At 39.2% G+C, this 12,117-nt stretch overlaps 1 protein-coding gene across 5 annotated transcripts in view; it reads left to right on the top strand.

Moving 5' to 3' along the window:
- LOC137377724 (transmembrane protein 33-like) overlaps positions 1–11,743 on the top strand; it is a 169,070-nt gene extending 157,327 nt beyond the window's left edge. For all 5 annotated transcript variants that reach the window (XM_068047693.1, XM_068047689.1, XM_068047690.1 and 2 more), the window contains exon 8: positions 2,002–11,743. In XM_068047693.1, the coding sequence (XP_067903794.1) occupies positions 2,002–2,128 (127 nt within the window). In that variant the 3' untranslated portion in view covers positions 2,129–11,743. The remainder of the gene's footprint in view (positions 1–2,001) is intronic.
- Positions 11,744–12,117: the final 374 nt, after the last annotated feature.

The raw sequence follows: 12,117 nt of genomic DNA, 5'->3' as shown, positions 1-12,117 counted from the left end.
CAGACAGGCAACTAGCTCCTGATCATTTGGTAGTATTGTTCTTCCACTGTCTGATATAAGGTCTCAAAAGGGTCAACGTCCCTCTAATTTTGGTCATTTCGTACATTGCTTCCTTATGCCAGTTGAGATCAGGAATTACCATATGATGAATTTCAGACTTGTACATCAGCACATCAAATACACCTGTTCATTCTTTGCACAATATGAACTTGACAGGTTGGAGTGGAATTTACTGAAAAAAGACAGCATGTGAATGATGCATGCTGTTATTAATGGGCAAATTGGCCAGCAGCTTGTGGCAAGGAAGAGATACCCCATAAATGCGAATTCCCACAAGTTGCTGGACAATTTATGCTGCACTACTGTTAGCTTCACAAAAATAACATCTACCACATAACCTCCCCATGATTTTCATGAAGTTGCTGCAGTTGCACATTAATTGTTCATTAAACACACAACAGAAAGTTAAGTCCAGTAATTAATAGCTTAAGTATCCTTTTAATGATGTGTTAATTATTAATAACTGTCAATCAACCTCTCTGGCCCAGAAAGTGAGCAATTAAAAGTCTGGAGTCTCATTTACTCAGGTTGTGGATTGTTTCAGGAGATTTAAAAAATTTCAAATTTAAAAAATTTAATTTTTTTCTTGTCTTTTTTTCTCTCTATCTTAATCCAATCTTTCTTTCCCTCCATTTTTCTCTCTATCAGATCTTGAAATTGAATTCACCCACTCTAATTCACCCTCTTTCCCTGTCCTTCCTTTGCTTTTCTGTCCTTTAATCTCATTGGTTAAGGAGCTAGACTGTCATGCATCAAGGTCCCAGATGCCCTGTTGACCTCACCTCACTGTTATCAGCTTGGACTTCGAGCAAATCACAAGACAAAAGATTTTTGAGATGAAGGGTGCAGGAAAAAGTCTTAACTAACTAGGCATGGTGTGAGATGCTCTAGAAAATTCAGACCCATAGTAACTTAAGTGCTAGAAATGTCAAATCTTTGAAAGGTTTGGAGGGTAAACAGTCATGTATATTATGCACAGTTCTCACTAAGCACTGATAATGTGCAAAAATTCTTTAAAAATCATAAACACCATTACTTTTTTAGAAAAGAAAATTAACACATGAAATTCCTGTCATTGATGTTTCTTCTGTGTATAGTTGCCACCACACCTCCCAATTCCTGCAACTAATTTGCAATGCTTATCTTTAGCCAGCAAGAAGAGTGCACAACGCAGTGATTTTTCTCCCTCTCTTTTACCCAACATAGTAACACAGCCAAGATTGGTCATTCAGAGGGAGAAGGAGAATTAAACTTGAATGGTCACCTTGCTTCCAACCACCTCACGTGTGATATCTTAACTTGTTAAATTGATCTAATCACGTCATAGAACCACATGGTTCCTCATCATTAGCTCTGTTATTTATTTACTTTTGTTACCTGAAACATTCCAACTTGTTTTATGCTGTAATTGGACAAAGAAACCCAGTTAAAGTTTGAAGTGTAGTCAAATGCTTCAGGCTATTGCAGCATGGAACATCTTGGACACTGGGTAAATGTGTTATATGATGTTTGATTGTGCCCATCAACGTGTGCAAAACATGACCTGAGGGCCCTGTTTTATGATAAATAACTATAATGCAAGTTATTATCATAAGTGGAAATCTGTTACAACATTTGAGCACGAGGGAAACACCTGATCATTGGTAGTGTAAGTGAGATCATAAATCCTTGTACTAGTCAATAATGTACCTAAAGGATGCCAGGTAGTGATTTATTAAATATTTTAATTTTCCTACATTAATTTAATCAGTACAGCTCAAGTGAGCAGCCATTCTACATTAGCCAGATGAACAAACTCATGAGTAGACAGGAGAACCACTCAATATAAAGTGGGCAGGCCTTTGATTTATTACCATGCTGTGAATATATTATCTTCCATGGCAAATATGTTGTGTGTTGTGATCTGAAGTAGCTAACTGGCTTTCTCCTCTTTATTAACAGGACATTGTTTTATGAGCTTCGAGTGGCAATAGAGCAGATGACAGCCAGACCTTCCTGCCCAATTCTCATCCGAAGTGCATGTCACAAAGCTATAAAGCTCATCTGTAAGCTTGCTCCAGGGTCATAGAATGCAAGATTCTCCTTAGCACAGGATGATTTGCAAATGGTGGAATTCTTTACATTTCAGAATTCCATAGAATGTTCCTATGGTTTATGCTGAGAATGTCATTTTTTTGTTCTCTTTTATGGAATGATGTCAGAAATCTATTTTGGTATGTGTATAATATGAATGTTGCATATTCAATTTCAATATGGTTAGCATTTCCTTCACAGAAGTAAGTTTATATTTGATTAATGAATGGTGAAGTGAATTTCAGATGAATGAGGGCACACAATTTGATTTAAGGACTGTCTGCATGGAGTGTAAGCAAGGGAAAACAAACATTGGACCACAAACAAAGCTGTACATCCCTTGACGATCCATTATCTTGCTTTATTATTTTGTATGGTACATACAAATGTATCCCCAATATGTAAACTCCTTAACACCTACCTGCCATATCAAAAGTAGCCATTGTTGAAAAGGTATGAGGAAGTAGTTTATAGTAAAGAAATGGATGTTTGGCTTTGGATGTGCAACATTATAATACATGTTTAATGTTGGATTAGTGTAAATCTTTAGTAAAGTTGCATATTTTGACATAAAGGTGTAGATATTTCAGGAAACGTAGGTCAAAGAATTAATTCCTATAAAATGCTCATAAGAGTTTTTACTCAGGCTCTGCTCATAGTTTGTTAGCTTCTTCCATTTTTATGGCACAAATGACTTTAATTTTCTCAAAGCATGTCCTCAGAGACTGATAACTTGAAGCTTTTGTTGAATAATCTGATTAAGCTCATACATTTTGTAAAACCTTTCCAAAAAGCTTTGCAGGTCAGCTTTGACCATTTTACATCAGTCCCAGTGTTATGACCCGGTGAGAAAGTGGTCTAGGGTTCCCTTTCGGCCTTCACCTGGCCTTACCGTAACAGGGTTTAATTTTAAACAAACTATGTTTTTTTCGCTCCCCCTTGGTGAATCCTTGTTCTCCGCTTTAACAATTATAAGGCAAAGAAACCAGCACAAACCGGTTTCTTCGGTTTAAAGAAAAGTTGAAATTTATTAAACTTGAACTTGAACTCTAATTCGGTTAGACGCCTATGGATACACGACACGCCCACGCTAGTATGCATACGTGATACACACGTGCAAATAGAAACAGAAAAGAGCAGAAGAAAAATAAAGTGGAAAAGTTTGAGGCAATATCTGAAGATTTTTTGTTACGGTTCTGTGAGCTCACTATAGAGTCCTTGATCGTAGGTAGATCTTGCTTTTCATTGGGGCCCAGTAATCTTAAACGTGTTCACTGTAGGAGACTTTTCTCTCTTGGGGTTCATATGTCTTGAGTGGATTCAGAGGCTTGTGAGAAATAGATGAGATCTTCAGTCCAGGATCAAACTGTCTTTTTGCGTTCAAACTCTCTGGGGCTCGTTCAAAAGACCCTGGAGCAGCCAGTTGGTCATGTGACCAGCTGGTCGAACCAGTCCTGGATTGTATCACCTTAGCAGTCTCTGGAATGCTCCTCTTACACACAATGCCTGGTGTTCAAGGTCCATTGTGAGTTGAATGTGTCAGGGAATGGTCCTTTGTCCTTCCAAGCACTGTCTGTTAATATCTTTTTCCAGCCATGGCTGATCTCTTTACAAGTCATTTTCTTGCTCCAGCAACAGTTTAAAATCAATGTTCATGACAAAATTAATGTGCCCCATTCTTGGCAGGTGGGGGCCTAGCATGACACCCAGTGACATTATTATGGATAAGTAACTCCCAGAGACAGAGAGTCACTTCTGATTTGCCGGGTTGGAGAAGTAGATGATATACTGATGTGTTTTCATGTAGTGAAGCTTGTTTCTCCAGCATCCTTGAATAAACAGCCACCACTTTTAACTTTCAAATATTTCTTGGAAGCAACTGCTTTTGTAAATAATTTAAATATTTAGCCATATCTGGATAGAGCAGCTTCCTGCTGATGTGCATGGTGGAACTGGGTCTGTGTTATGCCTGCACCTTGTTTAATACTGGTACTTGCGGTAGTAACTATCAAACCAATGAATTCCCAAAACAAATGCAAAATACTGTGGATGCTGGAAATCTGAAATAAAAACCAGAAAATGCAGGGAAAAAATCAACCAGTCAGGCAGAATCAGTGGAGTTTGATAATTTAACTACAAAAACTGCCTGGCCTGCTCAGTATTTACAGCATTTTCTGTTTTTATTTGTCAGTTACTAGTACAGGACTGTCACTACTCCACAGTTAATGGCTTAAAATGAAGTCTGCATGATTTCAGCAGTGTATTAAACACTGGTTTTAAATATAATTGTTAAAAACCTAAATCTTGTATAGAAACGTGCACTGAATATTAGAAACATAACCTCAGAAGTTAATACATTTTCTTCCAGGTTTTTCCACACTATATACAATACCATGGCTGAGGGGTCTCATGCTGCTTTTAATCTGGCTGCAAATAGATGACGAGCGATCAGATACTGTTCATCCCTCTGGGAAATGTTTTGACCAAAATTGTAGCTGAAATTAGGTTTTGTATGCATGGGTCTTCATTCTAGCAGTCTGTTGCAAATGTGCTGTGCTTACTTCCCTCACTTCATTACACCCTTGGTCCAAACATGAATAAAAGACCTGAATTTCAGAGGTGAGAGTGACTGCCCTTGACATCAAGGCAGTATTTGACCGGGAATGGCATCAAGGAGCCCAAGCAAAACTGGAATCAGGGGGAAAAGTCTTTGCTGGTTGGAATCATACCTAGCACAAAGGAAGATGGTTGCAGTTGTTGGAGGTTAATCATCTCAGCTCCAGGACATCACTGCAGGAGTTCCTCAGCGTAGTGTTCTCAGCCCAACCATCTTCAGCTGCTTCATCAATGACCTTCCTTCAATCATAAGGTCAGAAGTGGGGATGTTCGCTGATGATTGCACAATGTTCAGCACCACTCGCGACGACTCAAATACTGAAGCAGTCCGTGTAGAAATACAGCAAGACCTGGACAATATCCAGGCTTGGGCTGATAAGTGGCAAGTAACATTCGCATCACATGAGTGCCAGCCAATGACCATCTCCAATAAGAGAGAATCTAACCATCTCCCCTTGACATTCAATGGCATTACCATCACTGAATCTCCCACTATCAACATCCTAGGGGTTACCATTGACCAGAAATTGAACTAGAGTAGCCATATAAATACCATGGCTACAAGAGCAGGTCAGAGGCTAGGAATCCTGTGATGAATAACTCACCTCCTGACTCCCCAACGCCTGTCCACCATCTACAAGGTACAAGTCAGGAGTGTGATGGAATACTCTCCACTTGCCTGGATGGGAGCAACTCTAACAACACGCGAGGCTTGACACCATCCAGGGCAAAGCAGCCAGCTTGATTGGTACCCCGTCCACAAACATTCACTCCCTCCACAACCAACGCACAGTGCCGGCAGTGTTTACCATCTACAAGATGCACTGCAGCAACACACCAAGGCTACTCAGGCAGCACCTTCCAAACCCGTGACCTCTACCAACTAGAAGAACAAGGGCAGCAGATGCGTGGGAACACCACCACCTGCAAGTGCCTCTCCAAGCCACACACCATCCTGACTTGGAACTGTACCGCCGTTCCTTCACTGTTGCTGGGTCAAAATCCTGGAACTCCCTTCCTAACAGCACTGTGGGTGTACCTACCCCACATGGACTGCAGCAGTTCAAGAAGGCAGCTCACTGCCACCTTCTCATGGGCAATTAGGGATGGGCAATAAATGCTGGCCGAGCCAGCATTGCCCACATCCCATGAAACAAATTTAAAAATCTCAGCCCAGAACATCACTGCAGGAGTTCCTCAGGGTAGTGTCCTAGGCCCAACCATCTTCAACTGCTTCATCGATGACCTTCCCTCCATCATAAGGTCAGAGGTGGAGATGTTCGTTGATAATTGTACAGTGTTCAGTACCATTTGAGACTCTTCAGATACTCAAGCAGTCCATGTCCACATGCAGCAAGACCTGGACAACGTTCAGGCTTTGGCTGATAAGTGACAAGTTGCATTCATCCCACACTAGTGCCAAACAATGACATCTCCAACAATAGAGAATCTAATCACCGCCACTTGATGTTCAATGCATTGCCATTGCTGAATCCCCCGCCATCAACATCCTTGGGGTTACCATTAACCAAAAATGGAACTGGACCAGCCATATAAATACTGTGGCTACTAGAGCAGGTCAGAGGCTGGAAATTCTGCGAGTAACTCACTTCGTACTTCCCAAAAGCCTATCCACCATCTACAAGCCACAAGTCAGGAGTGCAACTCTAACAACTCCAAGCTCAACACCATCCAGGACAAAGCAGCTCGCTTGATCGGCAGTCCATCCATCACTTTAAACATTCACTCCCTCCACTACCGGCGCATAGTGGCAGCAGTATGTACCATCTACAAGATGCACTGCGGCAACTTGCCAAGCCTCCTTCGACAGCACCTTCCAAACCCACAACCTCTACCACCTAGAATGACGAGGGCAGCAGACACATGGAAACACCATCCCCTGCAAGTTCCCCTCCATGCCACACACCATCCTAACTTGCAACTATATCATGGTTCCTTCACTGTGGTTGGGTCAAAAACCTGGAACTCCCTTCCAAACAGCACTATGGGTTTTCCTACACCATATGGACTGCAGCGGTTCGAGAAGGTGGCTCACTATAACTTTCTCGAAGGCAATTAGGGACGGGCAACAAATACTAGTCTTGCCATCGACGCTTACATCCCATGAAAGAAAAAAAAGACTTTTTTGATTTTATATAAGTTGCCATGTTCTCCTTTCTCCAAGTAGTAAAAGTAAAAGTCACAAATTTGAATTATTGTCTCGCTGTGCTATGTGGGTCATTTTTGCTGCTCAGGCAGGTTGCTGGGCAAAATACTCTGCAGAATATTGGGAGGAAGAGCAAAGGAGAGAAAGACGGAAGAGCAAAACAGAAAAGAACTCAACAGCACTTGCAGTTTCCACATGCAACAAATTCTTTATCTCAGCCAAACCATCAGAGGTAATGCCAAACAGAAGCTTCCTTATAGGAGAGGGGCAAATGTCAGTTGATGAGTCACAGCAGATCACTCTTGTGTACTTGTGACTGGCTCAAAAAGAAAGTTATGAAGCCCTGGAGCAGGTTGCCTGGCCATTGTTCTGGTTGGGAAATGAGCCATTTTGACATAAGTTGTATTTTAGAGCTTACATAAATCTACTGAGCAATCATAAAAATTGGGAAAATTGAGGGCAGCACAATTAAAAATATTGCAAGTCATGCCAGTTGTTACACCATACTTCTCTCTGCATTGATGGTACTATGAAAGGAAGATCATCTGTCATTTCATTCAAAAACTTGATTTTTTTACATATATATATATATATATATATATATATATAATAAAGAACAACAAATGGATTGTTCGGTTGAAAACCACAGTTTCAGCATGTCATATCAACTTGATCACTGCTTAGTACATGGAGGATTCTCAATTGAAACTTGAAAACTATTTTAATCCATAATCCATGAATGACTAGGACTGTATAATGTGAATGGGGTGTGAAAGCCCTGCCTTTGAGTGGGATAAGAATAACATTCTACTGTTGCCCAGTAAACATTTTATTTATACCACAAGTTCAAAATGTGTAATTGTATGTTTTTGAATGCTGCTATTTTATTGATAATTATAAGCTTGCAGAAGGATGCTTTAGCGCACTTTAAATCCATGTGTTATGACCAGATGAGAAAGCTGTCTAGGGTTCCCTCTCAGCCTTCACCTGGTCTTATCGTAACAGGTTTTAATTTTAAACACACTGTGTTTTTAGCTCCCCCTTGGTGAATCCTTGTTCACCGATTTCCAATTATAAGGCAAAGAAACCAGCACAAACAGACTTTCTTAGGTTTAAAGAAGAAAAGTTGAAATTTATTAAACTTAAACTCTAATTTGGTCGACACCTACAGATACACGATGCACCCACGCTAGCGTGCATACGCAATACACACATGCAAATAGAAACAGAGAAGAGCAGAAGAAAAATAAAGTGAAAATTTTGAGGCAATATCTGAAGAGTTGTTGTTACAGTCCTTCGAGCTCACTGCAGAGTCCTTGATTGTAGATAGATCATGCTTTTCGTTAGGGCCCGGTATTCTTCTTAAACCTGGTTCATTGTAGGAGACTTTCTTGGGGTTCATGTGTCTTCAGTGGATTCAGAGGCTTGTGGGAAAGAGATGGGAGCAGACGGGAGAGATCTTCTCCGTCCAGGAGCAAACAGACTTTCTGCCCAAACTGTTTGTACAAATTCAAAAAACTCAGGTTGCCCAGCAGATTAGTCATGTGACTAGCTGGTTTGACCATGTCAGTTTGTGTATTCAGCCATCTGAGCAGTCAGCCTGGAATGCGAGCTCCCCCACCTACAACATCTGGTGATCAAAAGTCCATTGTGGGTTGAATGTCAGGGAATGGCTGCTTTGTCCTTCCAAACACTGTCTGTTAATATGCAAATGTCTTTTCCTGCCACGGCTGATCTGTTTAACAAGTCCTTTCTTCACTCCAGTAACAGTTTAAAATCAATGTTCATGACAAAATTAATGTACCTCATTCTTGGCAGGTGGGGGCCTAACATGACACCATGTAAAATGGCTTTGGCAGTGATTTATTTTTCCTATCGCACTGAATTTAATGTGACAATCTTGGGAGTGATAGCACCTCAAATATTTGCATATGATTGGCTGTTAGTAAAAAAAAAAATTGCACCGTGTCTGAAAAGGATTAAATAAGTTTACAAATATTCAATGAAAGTGTAGTGGATTTGAGGGCAGTGCTGGTATTTGCAATGGAGAATAAAAGAACAACTGTGAATGCTGAGAATCTGCCACAAAAACAGAAATTAGAAATGCATAGCAGGTCCATCAGCATCTATAATAGACCCAAAGCCAAAACATGAAAAGTGGGAAAATAAATGAAATAATATTACCCCTTGCTGAATAGGATCAATTTCCAAAGGTGCAGAATGCATTCAAATATTTCTTAGTCTTTGCTCCATCACAAGCTTCAAACCTTTTGTATTGGGGAGAGGGTAGTGGTACAACTTCACATGTACCTTGTCTAGGTTTCAGGGCTAAAAGAGCTTAACTTTTTATTTGGAGACCCTTCATTACATCTGGATTTACAGTGGCCATAACGTAGGCATAATAAATATTAGTTATTTCCATAATCTGTTTATAGAATCTATATTTCAGTAGGTGAGAAATATTTGTAAAAGCTTTGTATATTGTTGTGCTCGATGTTAACAGTACATGAATAGCCGTTCTACTATCTAATGTCTACTGCCCAAAAAGCCCAAGTTGTTTCATCAAAATCTCTGCTTTGTGTTCTTTTAGTGTAGCTGCCTGGGTTGGATGAGAGTGCTGAAAGTGATGCCAGTGCAATATTACATGTGTGGCCACAGAACTGGAAATAAATTTATTGTTATTCAACAGTTAGGCTGGCACTATTTCCCTCCTCATGGACAGCCATTATAAGCAGGCACTATTAGCCCGATTACACTTATTTCAGAAGAGTCACTTTGCCGGAGCTGGCGGGCAGCCATAAAGACGGGGCTAAAATGTGGCGAGTCAAAGAGACTTAGTAGTTGGCAGGAAAAAAGACAGAGGCGCAAGGGGAGAGCCAACTGTGCAACAGCCCCGACAAACAAATTTCTCTGCAGCACCTGTGGAAAAGCTTGTCACTCTAGAATTGGCCTTTATAGCCACTCCAGGCGCTGCTTCACAAACCACTGACCACCTCCAGGCGCGTATCCATTGTCTCTCGAGATAAGGAGGCCCAAAAGAAAGAACTAAGCTGGTACAGTTTCATGGCTTTATTCTTAGTTTTATAGCGCAGTATACATTAAAGAAGTTTAACTCTTCCAATTTACTGTCTGCCACTATATAGAAATTGCCACTGTCTGATTCCATACTGTAGGTCATAAGATTCGCACTGCTACCAGTGCTAAATACACACCATTTAATACATAATTTGCTATATGGAGTGAGCTGCAGGTTTAAGTCTGCAATGCAACAAATGTCAGTAGGTTTGGACTCATTATTGGATTTATCTAGGCATAATGCTGAAATCATGATAGCTCTAAATTTCAGCAGTGTTGAATTGCATTGGATTTGAGGTTGAGACTGCTCAAAAAATGTAATACTTAATTCCATATGTATCCTCAAGGTATTTTTAACTCGTGGCCCATTACTTTTGCAGAGAATCAGGAGACGCATTAAATATAAGGAGCATTAAAGGACTCTTAATACTCTCTTGACCCATTAAAAGTTAGCAATATTTAATGCTTTTAAAAAAAGTGATAAAAACAAAAATGAATGAATGACTACTTGTTAAATTTTACCGATAGGTAAGTTGTCCATAACTTGTCATTAATAAATTAATCAACATGCTCCTGGAAATATTTATACTTTAATCAATCATTTATTATTCCCCAGTGTATATTTTTATTATCTATGGTGAAAGTTGAGTGTTATCTCTATCAGTAGATAGTATTCTTAAAATGTGTAATGTTTAAATGTTTGAAAAAGCAATCTTTTAAGTACAACTTTCGAGAAGGTAAAGATATAATAAGTAGCAAAATATTACTACTCAGTGACACAGTTGCATAGAGTAGCAAAATAACTTAAATTTGACGATATAATATTGAAAATTAGGTATTCATTTTACACATTGTGTTTGGGAACTGTATCAACTTCATAAACTGGCCAGTAAAAGTAGTCTTCAGATGAAGGAAAAAATGGACATCTGGCGTGAATTCATTTTTTATGTCTAAATAGCTTTGCTATTTTTGTCTGTTCATCCGCTCATAGGGAGTTGCATGTAATGAAGCATGTAGCTGTAACTAGGCTATACCTCAGCTGGAAAATGTCAAATTATGTTATGCATTTCTCAAAAGCATAAATCATGCTTAAGATTTCTTTTGAAAATGTGACGGTGAGAAGAGACAAATTGAATGATTTTGAAAATAAATAAGTCACAAAGAATTGTATAATGCATTTCAAAAATGTTGTATGTTACTGTTGTCAGAAGCAGAGCTCTCTGGAGACTTTAAGTATTCATGGTACAAATATGATTATAAAGATTGTAGGATTATGCAGATGTTCAAGAGTTCTGGGGAATCTCACACAGTTTTATGCTATGAATGCCACATTTGAATGTTAAACCATACCTTTGAGAGGCACTCACAGTAATAAGTAGGTTTAAGTTATTTCTTATGTATCATCAAGCATTGGACCTGTCTGTTTCCAGGTTTTTGTGTAAAAAGAAAAGAAGTGCATATATTCTGTTCTTTTATTCTGCAAACGCATCCAACCTTGACCAGGAATGTCTATCTTTGAGATGATTTGCCTTCATAATAAAGGCTAAGAACACAGAGGTAGATACTAAGGGATCAGTTTGCAGAACGTTTGTACTCACTACTTCTATTACAACACTTGCCAAAAAAGTGCAATATTGTCTTGTTATAGATGCTTATCCTTTGAACAGATCATTATTTTTGTGCCATGCATTCTACAATACAATGTGAACTAGAAATGTCAAAATAATAAACATATTTCCAGTATCTAATACAGTGGTTGTGTTCTGTATTTTTTTTAAACTTGCATGTAAATGATCAATGGTTTACATGTTTGTTGGAATCTGTAGCTTTTGCAGCATTCAGTTAGCTATTGGTCAGTAGGGAAATGATGTTACTCATATCTAGGATGTTCAGATTTCTTTTGTTTGGCTGGTCCCAGAGAATAACCAAGAAAAAGGAAGTGAAGAGTATCAATCTCTTACTTGCAAGGAGTGTGGCCCATCATCACAAATCTAAATATTCTGAAAATTAACAATATTTAGATTCGGCAGCACTTATTTTCATGTCCCCATGTTTTTCTGTTATTATTCCACTTTCTGAACTTGCTATTATCAAGCTGATTTGTTCCACACTGTAAATTTCAGTGT

This window comes from Heterodontus francisci, chromosome 15, assembly GCF_036365525.1.
Source record: "Heterodontus francisci isolate sHetFra1 chromosome 15, sHetFra1.hap1, whole genome shotgun sequence".
Classification (NCBI taxonomy): Eukaryota; Metazoa; Chordata; class Chondrichthyes; order Heterodontiformes; family Heterodontidae; genus Heterodontus; species Heterodontus francisci.
The sequence above is the reverse complement of the archived record's forward strand: the minus strand, read 5'-3'. Positions and strand labels throughout refer to the sequence as shown.